This window comes from Bidens hawaiensis, unplaced genomic scaffold (assembly GCF_021521415.1).
Source record: "Bidens hawaiensis isolate Kalapana, Puna unplaced genomic scaffold, B.hawaiensis_p1.1 tig00031792_1, whole genome shotgun sequence".
NCBI classification, from domain to species: Eukaryota; Viridiplantae; Streptophyta; class Magnoliopsida; order Asterales; family Asteraceae; genus Bidens; species Bidens hawaiensis.
This window is the reverse complement of record NW_027495376.1, coordinates 19,790-36,510: the sequence shown is the minus strand read 5'-3', so window position 1 is coordinate 36,510 and position 16,721 is coordinate 19,790. Positions and strand designations below refer to the sequence as shown.

General features: G+C 36.6%; 1 protein-coding gene across 1 annotated transcript; it reads right to left on the bottom strand.

Moving 5' to 3' along the window:
- Positions 1 to 3,938: 3,938 nt before the first annotated feature.
- Positions 3,939 to 7,789, bottom strand: LOC143582566 (transcription factor bHLH145-like). Its single transcript, XM_077065095.1, has 4 exons — positions 7,475 to 7,789; positions 5,997 to 6,547; positions 5,669 to 5,809; positions 3,939 to 5,575 (listed from the first exon to the last, which is right to left on the bottom strand). The coding sequence occupies exon 4, from the start codon at positions 5,557 to 5,559 to the stop codon at positions 4,609 to 4,611; it is 951 nt and encodes a 316-aa protein (XP_076921210.1). The 5' UTR covers positions 5,560 to 5,575; positions 5,669 to 5,809; positions 5,997 to 6,547; positions 7,475 to 7,789; the 3' UTR covers positions 3,939 to 4,608.
- Between the last annotated feature and the right edge of the window lie 8,932 nt (positions 7,790 to 16,721).

The window sequence follows — 16,721 nt, the reverse complement described above, 5'->3', positions numbered from 1 at the left end:
AATAGTAGAAAATATAACATTGTGTGTATCAATTTTATATCCAAATAGGTTGGTTGGTTGTTAATGGTTTTCCTATTTCTTATGTTTCTTACATGAAATTGGGCTGGTAATTGGAGAGTTAATGGGCTTATAAGCTGAAGACTTAAAGTTGGGTTTGATGCCGGATTGCATCTTTGGTTCACAAATTGCCTCAAAAACTCTCAAAGTTAGAGATGTGAAAAAACGGGTTTGGACCCGGTTCACTGTAAACCGAACCGGTTTTAAACATGACTTGTTTGAGAAACAGCCGCTTTAAATTGGTTCTAATCTGAACCGAATCAATTTGGACCTGTTGAAACCTTTCATGCTCCTAAATGGGGTTCTAAACCGAACTGGTTTAAGTTAAATCGGTTTTGACCATGGTTTGACCAAACTGATTCAGTTTATAAAAACAGTTTTGTACACCTCAACTCAAAGTGGTCTTATTTGATGACAAATATTTTGGGTGTTAATGGAGTTCTCAAAAACAACATATTCTTTGATCAATGGATAGATCTTCCTAAAAACATAAGTCAGATTTACATAAGTTAATCACGGCGATCATTATCAATCTTCCGTTTCAATTTGTATTCTTTGATTTCCTGTAACATCGTTTGGGAACATTAATAGTTTGGAATAGTAAGATTTGGTTTATCATTTTCTGACACGAAGCTCGAACTCACTTATGTTAAACCAGTAGAACTAGACCTTAGACAAGATTGGCCAAATTTTGCGTTACACCTCTATAATGGATTAATAAGAAAATTACTAGTTTAAACTATTTAATTAAAATTTAATATAACAACCAAAAATTGAATTTTACATCTACCAGTTTAAGTTAAATAAAATATATTTACTATACTTGTATGGTTTTATTAAACAAAAATTATAATAATAAAGTCAAGATAATCAATTTCAATTGAAATAAAGCACGTCACCATTATTCTCTTTAGCGCATGCATGGATATCGACATCAACAAGTAAATAAATAATTATCGTGAATAATGTTGTTTTTTTTTACTCAAAATATGTAGCTTACGCATTAAGTAACCCTAAACACATATTTTTAACAATATTATTTTGCTTATTCTTTTATAGGGTTCATAATATTATAATAACCCAACATACGTTTTTATCTAATAGAAAAAGATCTCATAGGTTTTAATATGTTAACATCTATCAAGTTGTTCAACAATACATCTTAGTTAAATCTTTTTTTATAAACAATGTGTCTAATTTAATAAAGTGTAAAAATGTTGACATTATACCTTTCATTTCTTTATTCGTATTTGATTGTATGAAAGGTGAATAGAGAGCTTAAAAAAAAGGAAATCCAAAAATGGTCATTTTACCAAATAGGGTCATACAAGTTGTCCATTTAAGCAAAGAGTTTCCAAAATAACCATCCAAAATTATGGTTGTCCAGACTGCTAGCCGCTTGCTCGGAAATTGTTTGAAAAATGCTCGTTGGATTTCGGCTCGGTTTGAAAGTGAGCCGTTTGGCTCGGTTTGAATTAAAACCAAGCCAAGCACGAGCAAAGCCTTGCTCGGTTTTGTTCGGTTCGTTTAGCTTAAATTAGTTTTTATTTATTAGGTTTATATATAAATTTTATGTATATATATAAAAGTATATTATTTTTTTAAGTTTTTATATTTTTCTCTTTTGTGTTGACTTCAAAGTTTAAATTTAAAGCCGCTCGTTTTATATATTTTTTGTTGTTAACTTTGAGTTTTAGATATTTTAAAGTTGGAAGTTTAGACATATTAGAGTTAAGAGTCTTGAATTAATAATATTTTGAATTTTAATAAATCTAAAATTGAAAACTTTGTATGAAATCAAGCAAAACCAAGCCGAACCAAGCCGCTCGGCTTCAAACCAAATCAAGTTCAAGCATCAAAATATCGCTTGTTTTTTAAAATTCAACTCGCTCGGTTCGGTTCACTTTCAAACCAAACCAAGTATGAGCAAGCATGCGTTCGGTTCAGCACTTCAGCTCGGTTCGTGAACAGCCATATCCAAAATAGTCGGATCCATCATGCTTGTATTGTCATACAATTAAAAAGGAGTTTGTAATTACTTATTGTGTGAGGGGATAAGTTGATAAGTTAAAATATTATAACTTATAACTTATCTTAAAAATAAGTTATAAGAAGGTAAAAATTAGGAAATCCAAACACCCCTAAGATTAAAGTTGCCTTTCTAATGTAAAATGAAAAAACATGTTAGATTCTTTTCTCTCTTTGCCATGTAAACCTAACTTCAACATCTTAGTACATTATTATGCTATCAATCTTCTAGAGGTAATTTAATGACTTGCAAGCATGTGAAGTATATACCTGATCCCGTTAATTAGCAAGTATATGACTATATGAAAAATATACCTGATCCTGTTAATTAACAGGGTATAGAAAAAATTATGTGTGCTTTTTGATAACATGTTCTCATAGTTTAAAGACAAAATGGTAAAAGACGTCATTTATGTTTGCACGGTTTTTCAATAGACGTCCTTTAGCAAACTTAATGGCAGAAAACATCCTTTTTGTTCGAAAAACGTTGCACGCTTAGTCCTTTCCACTAACGAGGGTTAGTTTTTCTCGTTAAATCCAGTCATGTGCACCTCATGTGAGGGAAATTTAGTCTTTTTACCCCCTCAGGGGTTATATGTGTAATTGACTTAATTTTGGGCTTTAAATAAATAATAAAAAAATTCTTTTTAACCATCATCTTCTTCCCGTCTTCTTCCCCAAATATTCATAACCCACCAACACCATAACCAAACACCAGCCACCACCCATCATCATCATCATCTCAGATCCAGTTTTAACCTCAATCGCCACACCGCAACTCATTTTACCTATATTATTATTATTATTATTATTATTATTATTATTATTATTATTATTATTATCTTCTTCGCTCTCCTGCTTCGATCTTCAATCAAATTGACAGAATGAAACAAACCATGAACAATCCTCACACTCACACCTAGGGATGGCAATGAAACCCGAACCCGAAGGGAAAACCCGAAACCCGACATAAATGGGACGGGTAATACCCGACCCATTAGGGTTTGGGACGGGTTTGGGATTAGTTTTAAAATTTTTCGCGGGTTTGGGACGGGTTTGAGATTTCTAATTTACCCGATTACCCGATAACATAAACCCATTTACCCGATTATATACCCAATGTACCCGATATACCTTTTATAATATATATATATATATACTATATTCCAAATATATTATTTGTCGAATCTTGTTTATGTTAATTATTTGAATATTTTATTTTTATGGTAACCATCTTTGTAATTGATTAGTTATATTTGTCAAAACCCGGCGGGTTTTGAGCCGGGTATACCCTACACGTATTTTTTCAAAACCCGATAGGAAACTGAAACCCGATGGGAAAACCCGAAACCCGATGGGTAATTACCCGATTAAAACCCGACGGGTTTGGGACGGGTTTGGGATGGACTTTAATAACCGGGTATGGGTATGGGTTTGAGATGATGATGATGATGATGATGATGATGATGGGTAGTGGCTGGTGTTTGGTTATGGTGTTGGTGGGTTATGAATATTTGGGGAAGAAGATGGGAAGAAGATAATGGTTAAAAAGAATTTTTTTATTATTTATTTAAAGCCCAAAATTAAGTCAATTACACATATAACCCCTGAGGGGGTAAAAAGACTAAATTTCCCTCACATGAGGTGCACATGACTGGATTTAACGAGAAAAACTAACCCTCGTTAGTGGAAAGGACTAAGCGTGCAACTTTTTTTGAACATAAAGGATGTTTTCTGCCATTAAGTTTTCTAAAGGACGTCTATTGAAAAACCGTGCAAACATAAATGACGTCTTTTGCCATTTTGTCTAGTTTAAAAAAAAGTAACAAAATGAAACCACAAAATTTTCACATACAAACAAGTACATATAAAACATTAACACCAAAATTACACAAGTGAAACAACATTTCAATACACATACTCTTCCAGACCAACAACTAGGACAATCGGCCGGGGTGGTTCAAGGTGGCGTCGTGGTGGATAAAAGAAAAAACAAGACAAAATTGCCACGGGACCCGACACTCATACAAAGTTACCATACTGTCCCTACAACTCGAGAACACACGGTGGTTCATATTAATCATCATAATTCATCATTCAAGAAAACACTTGAGCATGCTCTCATGAGTTTTCTACTTTCTCTTCACAAAGGTTTCAACTTTATGCCCCCAGTTCTTGATTTTCGTTGAAATTACCATATTCTCCCTCCCTTTATACACATGAAGATCATAAAGATTCCAACTTTATGCCCAGATCTTAATCTTTATCATAATCCCACTTCCAAAATTACCAAAATACACATGAAGATCATAAAAATTCAAACTTTACGCCCCGATCTTGATTCCAAAATTACCAAAATACCCCTGCACACACAAAAGCACACTACTATCCCTAACTACTCATCAACATTCATTCAAGAAATCACTCCTTGATTGGTGCGGTTTCGGTTCTTGTTCGTCATCACAACCCGATATCAAAATTACCAAACTGACCCTCCTGCTATCGATAGCACGGTACAACATTTTAAAAAGAATCAAGCCCTAAAGCTTTCGCTTTCACCTTCAAACTTGTCAAGTAATGAATAGCCTCATCGATTACCATAATCGCATTTTTGCCACGTGTATCACCAGGAATCAAATTCTGAAGCAAATTTATAGTCTCCTTAATCTTCTCTATTCTTAACTTTTTATTACCGGACGAAAAACTATCGTATTCTTCTTCCTCAAACACTTCATTCGCAGAACAGTTAATCCCAGATTTCCCCGAAGAACTCGCGGTATCCTCGAGTGAATTTACAAAACTACCCTTGTCGTCTTTCTTACATCTTTTCCAGGCCCCCCCGGAACTTGCAACTTCCTCTTCTTCACCATGTTCAAATTCCCGTTTTTGTCCCTTGAATCCCGTCATGGAATTAGGGGAATGCCCTGTACTCGTCTCATCATCCTCATCGTCATCAGAGTACAACAATGCATTAAGCTCTTCGGTATCCTCTCGCATCTCACTTTCCGAATAAATCCCATTATTTTCTTCAAGTAGTTTATCAACACAAACGGTGTGTGATCCATCTTGCGGTTTTGGTTTATTCAAGGAAGGAAATTGGTAACGGGTCGAGGAGGGCCCGACACCAAAGCCGTACATCAAAGTCGTTTGGTCACCCGATTGATCAAACACAAGGAACTTCTTTTGTCCCACTTTTGTTTCTCGAGCCACAACGGGGCTCGCTTCCGGAAACGTCTCTTTGACTTCTTTCGCCATAGAGTTGACCACTGGGGCAACACCAAAACCTTGACGGTGTCTTGGCAAGCCGTAGAACCAACCGGATGGTTCATAGATAACAGGTGGTGAAACCACATTCCCAAAAGACGGGAGCATAACTCGAGGCCCTAAACCGAATTGGGCGCTCGGTAAATTCGGATTCGGTGATTGCCAATCGATTTGGTGGTCTTGGGACCTAGAATTAAAACACTTTTCCATTCAGTTATTAAATCACCTGAAAAGAGTATGTTTGATGATAAAGGTTAAAGATACCATTTGGGTACAAAAGATTCAAACTTTTTATAAAATATGATATTACAAAACTTACCAGGCAATGAACGATTGTGCGGTTTACAAGATTTCTGAAAACTTCTAAAAAAACAACTAAATAATCCACAGCTTAATTTGATCGCGAAGAGAAAAAACAGAACTACGTTACAGGTTTAAGCAAATGACGGAAGTATTCGGCCTGAAAAACAAAAAAAAAAAACATATTAGATTCATATTGTCACGAATATCACCAACATGAAACAGAATATGATTCATAGTGAAGCAAGAAACAACAAAAAGTTATGAAGAATCCAATTCTATGTGTAAAAAATTAACTCAAAACAATAATATTAATATTAATAAGAAGAAAGCATAACCGTGACGACCTGACAATCTTGAAGAGGTTGAAAGCATGCTATAACTTTAACGATTATGGTGGCGCGCCCAGCGGTTCCATTTAAATGTTTCAAAGCCCGAAATCTTGTTCGCCCAGCTGATTGACACACCATAACTACTTTTTCCCTACCCTTATAATCGGTTTAACTCCCCTAAGAATCTCGATAAACAATCCAAGAACATAACCCAAAAAGATTCTCGAAGCCGGTGATCAAGAAACTAAAAAAGATTCGATTTTTAATCAAAACAAGACTAAACAACGATGCGTATTGGTGTTCAGCTAATCCAGCGACAGTAGCAGGGAGTAACGACATAGAAATTGGTTCCCATGGATGAAATTTTGAATAAGGTTGATACGAAAAGGGTTATAAATAAAGTAAAGCAATGGGATTTAACCGGTTTTACAGAATCACGCGACAATATAAATTCAAGGAGATGATTTTTCGATAAAAAACGTCTACATATAAGCTATACCACCGCATGCTCTTTGTAACAAGATATTAACGCCACGTTATTATCTTTCGGTTTTTACAGTTTAAACCTGCAAAAAATGAATTTACAACAATATGCATATTAGACACAAAATCTCATCTAGGTATAATACTTAAAGCAATACTACATATGAACACAGTTATCACTTATCATCATCTTATAACAAGATTAAATACTTATCTTCAAATATAACTTTTATCCAAACACTTAAGTCTATGCAAAATTGCAAATCACAATAATTAGTTCAACTCCATATCCAAACACTCAAATCAATCTATTTTGATGAGGATCTTAAACCTTAATTTTGGATCAAACTAAGGATAAAGTTTATTCAGATCACTGAAATATTGGTAGCAATTTAAGGTTATAAATCAAAAAATTAGTGATTTACTCTTGAGTAAACTGATTTAATTAAAAAAATGACTTTTAAAACATATTGTTATAAAAAATAACAGGTTATGAACTTAAATCAGCAAATTAAGCTGGAATTATAGCACAATTAGTGATTTACTCTTAAGTAAACTGATTTGATTAAAAAAATGATTTTTAAAATATTCTGTTTTAAAAAATAACAGATTATGAACTTAAATGAGCAAATTAAGCTGGAATTATAGCACACTTAGTGATTTTCTCTTAAGTAAACTGAATTGATTAAAAAAATGATTTTTAAAATATTTTGTTATAAAAAGTAACAGATTATGAACTTAAATGAGCAAATTAAGCTGGGATTATAGCACAATTAGTGATTTACTCTTAAGTAAACTGAATTGATTAAAAAAATGATTTTTAAAATATTTTGTAATAAAAAGTAACAGATTATGAACTTAACTGAGCAAATTCAGCTGGGATCATATCACAATTAAGTTTAAAAAAGGTGGAAATCACCTTCACTTTACGCACAAGCAATAAAATAATAAAAACCCATCAAGAAACATGAATGTTGATCTTGAAAAACAGAGACTTTATGGAATATTACTTGCAAGAATAAGAACCCAGATGAGAAATTGAATGATCTTGAAAACCCAGATGGGAAACTGGCTAAGCTTGAAAACCCAGATGGGAAACTGGCTAAACTTGAAAACCCAGATGGGAAACTGAATAATATTGAAAAGCCAGATGGGAAATTGGCTAAACTTGAAAACCCAGATGGAAAACTGAATAATATTGAAGACCCAGATGGGAAATTGGATAATATTTGAAGAAGATGGAGACAATGAGGAGAGAGAGAGAGAAAATAAATAGAGAAATGAATGGTGATTAACACACCCACCAAGCGTGCAAATATTGTGATACGAGCGAATCACGGGCATGGGTTTTCAAGATCTTTTTTTTTCTTTTATTTTTTTAGTTTAAGTTACTTTTTATTGTTATCGGTGAAAATCATAAAATAATAATAGTTTTTCAACACAAGGGCGTGGTTAGAGAATAAATAATTTGCTCGTGGAGTATGCAAATACTTCTTAGGTTTTTGTGTGGTCTATTGACTTTATTATTATTATTATTATTATTACTGCTACTTTTTTAACGAACAATAAATAATAGTCATCCAGCTGCGAAAGTCGACTTCATACAACTCTAGGTAACATGCCCATCATCTCTTGTTTTAGAAAAAACCCATTGTTCAAAGTTCCACTGCGATAAAACCATGTTGTAATCGAAATCAAACTTTAGACCTTGTAGCTTCTAGTGCAAATTTTCATTTTCCCTCTAGTGTAAGTTGAGCTAAAACTTATTTGCAATTTTAATAAGTCATGCATTATGTATATCATGCTAATGTTTTGTATTAAATCATTTTAAATTTAGTGACTCAGGTAAATAACTGTATACATTATCACACATTATGAGAACACTTGTCTTAATGACGATTTTAGATTAGATTGCTTATATATTGCCATGTATTTGAGCAACTGAGCAAGTCATACACGTGACTTAAACAAGTTACTATTCTTTGACTAGATTTTGTTTTAAGTACTTAGATATATCTTGAGGGTGTAAAAATTATAACCCTATATCCATATTTAGGTACTTAAAAAATTCTATAAAATGTCAAATTACTCGAATAACAGATAAAAAAAACATTTAATATTCAAAACTACAATTATGATAATAAAGAAATTAAGAAGGGAAAGTTTATTATTTATTTTAAAGACAATGACAATTCAGTCTTAGTGGCATGCCTTTTCATATCTCCGTTATGTCCATACATCAAACATAATTTATAAAAGAATCACATTCAAGACTTCATTATCATACAAACGAACTAAAAAAAACTTCTAACTTAAATATTTAACCGTTAAAACCACTATTCTCTCTTGATTCTAACACATCAAAACATATTTTCTTTTTTTTCTTCAAACTTGTGACTTGATTAACTCTTCCAACTTGTTAAAAAAAGTATATATGTTTGGTCTTACTTTCATTTTTTGCTTTAAATTTTATTCCAACTATAATGATATAATACTTTCTAATTTACTTATGTAAAAACTTAAAAGGTACCAACAGATTCTTCCACCCCTTCCCTTAAACGACTATACACCACACCTCTAATCATGAAACCAACCACAATCATTATCCATAATCGCAACACCAAACAACAGTAACCAGATTTTGACACTTAATTCCATCTTCTTCCATGCGAAGGTTGTCATGTCTTGTCATCGGCTGGAGCGATAAATTATAGCAAATAAATATGATGTTAATCTATCTATTTAACATGACATGTTATGGTTGGCCTGATTAATAAACAAATTATAATAGTTAGCCGCTTAGAAGCTTAATCAATTTTATGTCATGTTTCGGATCATTTTAGAGGGCCGATAGTCGTCGCCCGACCCTAATATGTAAGAGGCGTGGGATCCTAAATTGAAACTTTAAGAATAATGGATGTTAAGTTGTAATATGGTGAGATACTTAGGGTATCTAACGATCTGTTGTGGTTCAATAAAAAAGTGAAAATTGTTTTGTCAAGTAACTATGAAAAATTCCACGTTAGTGGATAGTTGTTGTTTTTTTGTTTTGTTTTGCTTTTTTTTTTGGTGTGTGTGTGTGGGGTGGGGGCATTGTGCATCAAGCATTGCACATATAATTATATGCTATAAAGAAACAATAAGCAATCTCATAGATTATTGCGTATAAAGAAATAATAAGCAATCTCATAGATTCTTGACTTCTTGTAAGTTATAAGCATTTTTACTCAAATATATAAAAAAAGGAAAAAGTGAATACGGTGCTGTCAGCTGTATAACCTTACACGGAAAACCATCAAAACTACATAGAGTTTTGATTAAGAAACCCTATTTAATTAAACTCCCTTCCATACTTACAATAATAATATACCTCCACCAATAGCTCGACTGAAATAGAAAGTTACAAAATGTCAACTCTTTTAATTATGATGTTTGTTTACAAAGAATTAAATCGTTAATTTGACTATTACGATTTGAAAACTAAAGGTTTGCAGGTCTTTTAAAATGAGGCTTTTTTTTATTGGATGAATTTGTTTTTCATTATTTTTATTTATAATTGAGTCATTATAAGTGAGATCATTGAGAAAATTATGGTACTTAAAAATGAAAAAAAAAAACTTACATAATTAAAGGGTTTGCAGAATTCCAGATGAGCTTTTTGTGTTTACATTTATTTATTATTTAACTATTATATATAACCTCATTTTAAATTAATACATAACTTAAAATTCAAAAGAAAAAAAATCAATTAATTCAAGAGTACGGAGATTACAGCAACTGTTTTTCAAATTCAAGATTAGTAAGTAAAGATTTTTATAAAAAGGGAATGTATTTTAGTTAAATGTGGGGGGGTTTAATCAAAACTACGTAGTTTTGATTTGTTTTCCGTGTAAGGTTATACGGTTGACAGCACCGTATTCACTTCCCCATAAAAAATATCGGTTTATTTGGAAATTAAAGACCCGTGAATATGATTATAACTACAAAAGATTATTATGTTTAATAATTAAAAGAATTATATTATAAATTATTTTTAAAACTAAAATCCAAAAATCTTTTGGTGAAAGGGTGGTTGTGCTACTCATTATTGGTTTCAATAGCTTTGAGTCTTTTGACTCTCTTCTTTATGGTTAGGTTTGATATTGAACCACCATTATGCCTTGCTTTCAACTTTTCACTTTTTAAATATTTTGTATCAATTTTTTTTTATTATTTATTTTTGCAATTCATTTCTGTCATTTAAATATTAAAATGGACATGAAATTGTAACACAAAGGTTCAAAATTATCAACCTATTTGTGTGTTTAATGCCATTTAACCACTTGTTTGTTGATTGTTATTGAATTGATATCTAATAAAGATCTAGAAGACAACTACATAGTACATACACCTTGAAACTCATCATGTTCCTTATATCTATCTCCGGTGAAGTTCCTATCTAAAATCTAAAATAAAATGTAATATTTTCAAATTTAGATAGTCATATCACTTCACTACTAACCGGTTTCAATAGTTTGGTAAAATATGTAAATATTATAAGTTACTGACTTACTATGTATTTATACAAATGTTATGTGTGACTTGCTACAGGGATTGAATAAAGAAACTTTATAAATTTTGCATATTGTAAATTTATATATTACAAAGTCATTTGAGTTCACATAACTGTGATTATGATAGTAACAATTGATAATTACTTAGTCATCATGTATACATTTAACCGGGGGTGGATAAAAGGAAAATGGCGTAAAAGAGATTGGGTGCGTTAGAAATGTAACACGTGACATCCAATACTCTTTGATTAGAGTAGACGGAATAGATTAATATGGATATCCTTATGTTAAAGTAGTTTCTGATGGCCGTTCTACATGTAACATCAACTCTAATCAAACAAACAACTATGATTATACAATTATTGTGTAAAATCTAGCGCTTTATATTGTAAGAATGTGTATCACGATTTCTTATCTCGTATGAGATAAGAAAAAGAAATCCATAAGCCATTTAAGTAAGCTATATGACATGTTTATAACCATGCAAGACATGTATATCTTTATAGTAGGGATGAGCTCGGGAATCGGGATGGTACTGGTACCAATCGATACCAGTATCGAAAACGCCCATCCCTACTTTATAGTTATAAAACGATGGTATCGCTGTAAAGAGGGTTCGAACACAGGTAATAAAATGACAAGTGTTATGACCCTTTGTGAGAGACACCACTACATTTTCGACATATATCTTTAAAAAAACAACGGTACTGATTTAGACCACCTGATTTGTTGAGTAATATACTAAAATTCGACCATACAAAAAGAATTTTGCACTATTAACACATTAACAATGTTTATGGTTTCCCTATTGAAAAAAAAAATTGAAAAATAAGCAATAAAAAATTTTCAGGTGGGCATCCTATGCTTGCCAAAAACACCAATGATATTATGCTTGACCATTGCACTCATGAATCATGTATCAAGTGATAAAACTGTAATTTTTTATTCAAAATTTAATAATGTAATTTTATTTATACTATTCTTAACTACTATATCAACAAACAATGACTTACTAGATCATATATCTATGAAATAAAAAACTCTTAATAATAAAATGTTCCTAATTATGTATTATATGAATGTGAATTTGGATCTAAGTTTTAATTCATAAAAAATATAATCCATGTCTAAACAAAAGATGTGGAGTAATGGACCCATTGCAAACCGTGTTTTGAACAGGGAAAAGAAGAAAAAAAACTTATCTTTGAAGTTAATAAATGTTTCATCACTAAAATAACCCATAAAGGAAAAATACAAACTGATTCTACATATTACCAAGTGCAACTATATATAACATTATTCTATACATTATCAACTTAGATACAAAAAGTATGAAAACCATATATATACGCATACGTACTAGCTTAATTTAGAATAATATGTTGAGAACCGAGTGAACCATAAAAAGAACTTAAATACGATGTTAGAGGTCTAAGTTAATTTAATTTAATTTTATTTATATTCTATAAGAATCACCATATATGTGATATAGTAATATAAACTCAAAAGTAGAGAAGCTTTTATCGTTTGTAAAATACGAGATAATAAACATATCGAGAAAATAGAAGAAACATAATGTAAAGATCAATGAAAATGCGACTAGAGTACAGTGGAGTGTAAGTGTTGATGATTTAAGTCACTACAACACGATCCCGTAGATACGGAGATTTTTAGAGAAGAAATAAAGTTTATTATTATAACTTTTACCCTAGTGTTTTGTCCAAAATTTAAAATTGGCAATAGATGAAGTAGACAAGAGCCAACGTCACCAAGTTGGATTAGGTGTTTTGGCTCGGGATCATCCTAGGCTTTAACGCTATTAGTATTACCCTCACGGACTGCTCACTACTTATGATACGTGAAGAAACACTAACCGGACCCCGGACAGATTACTGGTAACCTGGGGGTTAGATAGATGTTTCCCACGAGGGGTTAGACCCTTGGAAGATGGTTCTTCTGATAACCTGCAAAACAGACACCGTGAGCTCGTCACTGAGAAGGGGGGGGGGTTCCTCCTTGTGACCACCCTCCGGCGTGAGAATCAGACTAGATTGCTCTTTAAATATAAAAGTATATTAAGAGATTGCTAGAGCAGATATCAGGTATATTATGATGATAATGTGATAATGTAATGTGTTGAGATGATCATACCATTTGGGGTATTTATAGCCGAAGGTAGGTTTCCAAGGAGGTATGGCCAGCTGCAACAGTGTTCCTGTTCATCAACAGTAGCTTACGCACGTGCCTTGCTGGTAGTTGGTGGGTAGGCAGCGGCTGATAGTGACCAGGCCTGCTGTATACTATTCCCTTTCCACCAACTGCCGGCTACGCACGTGGTATGACAGTAGTTGGTGAGTAGGCAGCGGCTAATAGTGATACAGTACAGGAGCATGCTGCTCGCCATACTGTATCAGTGAGCTGTCGTATCTCTGATCAGATCTTTCGCCCATACCTCGTCAGGTACAGTAAAAGGTCCTTCAGTATACAGACTGGCTTATTTGGGCGGGAGTATTCCCCCTCCCGCCTCTGTGCGGGATTGCTCCCGGCTTTGCTCATTCCTTCAGGTGACACTGAATGATCGAGAGCTAAGTACCTAGTGCGTGTAGCCATGCTGCGCGGGTGGCCTTCCCTCATGGCTTGTATCCGAGGCTGCGGGAACAGGCGGAGTCCTTCACCATGGGAGGCATTTCCTGCGGGAACAGCTTGCGTACTGCGCGTAAGGACGTCACGTCTCTGAGCATGGTTGGTCATGCGGATCCAGTTGGTCTCTGCGCAGACGTCCCTGTTTAAGGTGAGTCTTGCGGGACCAACTGGGCTCTGCTGGGACCTACCTCTTCAAGTCCCCCCAGTCCAATGTTCTTCTCATGCGTGTTTAATAAAGTGAGGTGAACCCCTTGCCATGAAGTTTAAAAATGGCCAAGCGATACCGAGCCTTCACGCCCCCAACTACCAGGAGGCGGAATGGTTTTCGAAGATATCCCGGATCCAATCTCCGGTTTACCGGTTTGCGGAATCCGGGATGGTTATGTTAGGGATGAGCCGGGTGTGGAAAGATGCGTCTCAGGTTCCCATCCTTCTCGAATACGGTTTGAACTCTATTCCCTATGGTATGTCTTGTCTTTCTTTTTGATACAAGTTTGTCTTCTAACTGTTTCTTTTCTTTCAGAGGGAAATAATTTGGAGTCGCTTCTGTTCCCGCGGGAAACCGACGGTCCCGCGCGGATGGGTACTCGTGCTCTGGACGAGGGCGAGTTGCCCATCCTGGAGCAAACGGCGGATCGTTTTGTGGAGGTCTATCCGCTGGGCCACGAGATCCTGAGCCACCGGCGGCCAGGTAAGGCGATATTCTTTCCTCAACCCCTTAATGCTGTACCCGCTGTTGGAATTCTTGACCTGTCTTCTTCTGAGGAATCCTCAGATGCTCCTCCACTGGTGCGGAAGAAGAAAGCTGCTGCCGGCGCGAAAGGGAAGGAGAAGGCCTCCACGGCTGGTCCGGTGGTTCTCTCTGACTCGGAGTCAGATAGTGAAGAGGTGGCGGGGAACCCCGGTGGTGAGGAGACCACTGCTCCGGAGGCTACGACCGTTACCTCCGGAGAACCAACGAAGACGACGGTGACCGGTACCAAGAGGCCGGCTCCATCGGGTTCCTCCCCGCCCGTCCGTACGTTCAGGGTCAAGAAAACCCGTAAGTACAATCATAATGTCTTTGCAGATTTATCACTATAAATTTATCTAACACTTTCTTCTTTGTGCAAGCGTGGATGTTGACGCATTCCGGGGTGAAGCGCAGGGGAGTATCTCCCCGCCAATGACGGTAGGCTCGGTCAGCCTTCCTGAGGCGTCGACCCAGGCGCCTGCGCCTGCATCCGCTGGTCCAGTTGCTCATTCCTTTGAGCCAACTGTTCCGGCAGAGATGACGTCACCGCCGGCTGTGAGTGCGATTTTTACAGCATCCTTCACGGAGCCGGCGGTTACTGCTGCTGCTGAGGAGGCGGCGACCGCGGCGGCGACCACAACGGCGACCACGGCGGCTGCCACCATGCCCGCGCCACCGGCACCTACGGCCGGACCATCAGGTACGCGCAGGGCTTCCCGCCGATCTTTGCCCCCTTCCCGTCTGCCTGACCTGTTGGATGGATTTCCTTTAGGTTCAGGTGATGGGTTTGGCGGCTATCGGCCTGTCATTGACCCTACAGGTGCGTAGGGTTCCTTTCTTTTTCCCTTATGTTTTTTATCATCTTTTCCTTACTGCCTTTGTTTCTTTTGCAGTGTCGGATTCCAATGAAGTGTATGTTCCGCGATGGAACATACGCCGAGGAACAACCCTTCGCACACCTGTGGAGTGCGTGGACTGGGCTCGCCACGCTGCTCCTCCGGGTGCGTTGGGGGAAGCCATGGTTAGCTACCAGGAGGGTAGGCTAACTAATGAGCTTCGGGTTCTCCAGGCCCGGATGCAGCCGCGCGTCGAGCTGCTTTGTCGTGAAAACGACAAGTTGAAAGCAGCTCGCGCCAAGGACATATCTGAGGCGCGTGCTCTTCGGGAGGAGAACCAACAGCTGGCGGCAGCTGCCGCCGACAAGGAGAAGGCCTTCAAGGCCCTCGAGGTTGAAGTTCAGGCGCGACTCGAGGCCCGCTCCAAGGCTGCCCAAGCTGTGAATGAACAGCTTCGGCTGGCCAGGGAGACTGCGCGAAACGCAACCGAGAGGGCTGCCAAGGCTGAAGCCGTTGCTGAGCCTTTGCGTGTGGAGAATGAGGAGCTCAAGGCCAAATTAGAGGCTCTCCAACGCGCTCATGATGCCTTGGCAATGGAAGATGCCAAGAAACTCCAGGAAATCCTGGACCAGAGGGGGGTGCTTGACCACACCGAGCGGAAACTTAAGGGCGTCGAAGAGGCTGCCGCAAAGGAAGTTTTACTTGCCAACCTTAACAAGAGCGAAGCCGAACGCGCCCATAACGAAGCTCAAGCTGCCCTCCAATGGCTTCTTCGAGAAGCGTTGCCTCAGGTATGTTTAGTTTTATCTTCACGCTTTTCTTTTGTAAGAAAAGGTTCTAATACTTGTGTTTTCTTTGTAGGTTGTGCGTCGGGTCTTTTCAGAGACCTCTTACGATGATGCTATGACCGCAGCCCTCAACGCTTCTCATGAGGATGGGGAAAAGGCCGGCTTCCTGCTTGGTCTAGGGTTTGTTGAGAAAGGCGTCCCGCCTTCCAACTTCCCTTTGTTCGATGTGGATACCGAAGCCATTTATGACCAAGCACTGAACCAATACGCCGCCTTCCCGCATCCAGTGGTGGAGAAGGTGGACGAAGTAGCTGCTGCTGATGACGGGTTAGCTGTCCTCAAAGCGTTCCTCGAACCACCCCGTTCTTCTGACGGAGCGGGTCCAAGTGGAAGCGGCCCTGAAGCTTGATCCTGAAGATCCCTTCCCATTGCTAAGATAGACTTGTATAGTTTTATTTTTTTTTTAGGCGGGTAGTTACCCGGCCATTCTTGTAATATATTCTTGAAATATTAATCTTTTTGCTAAGATTGTTATTTCCTTCCTTGGGTTCCTTGCTTTATAAACTTATGACTTGCATACTTAGTTTAAATTAGCAATTTTCCAAGTGTTTAGAATAAGTTAACCTTTAAACGTGGTTGATAATGGGTTAAAGTTTCGCTTCCTCTTTCGTGATTGTGCGGATAGAACCGTCACTTGCACTTAG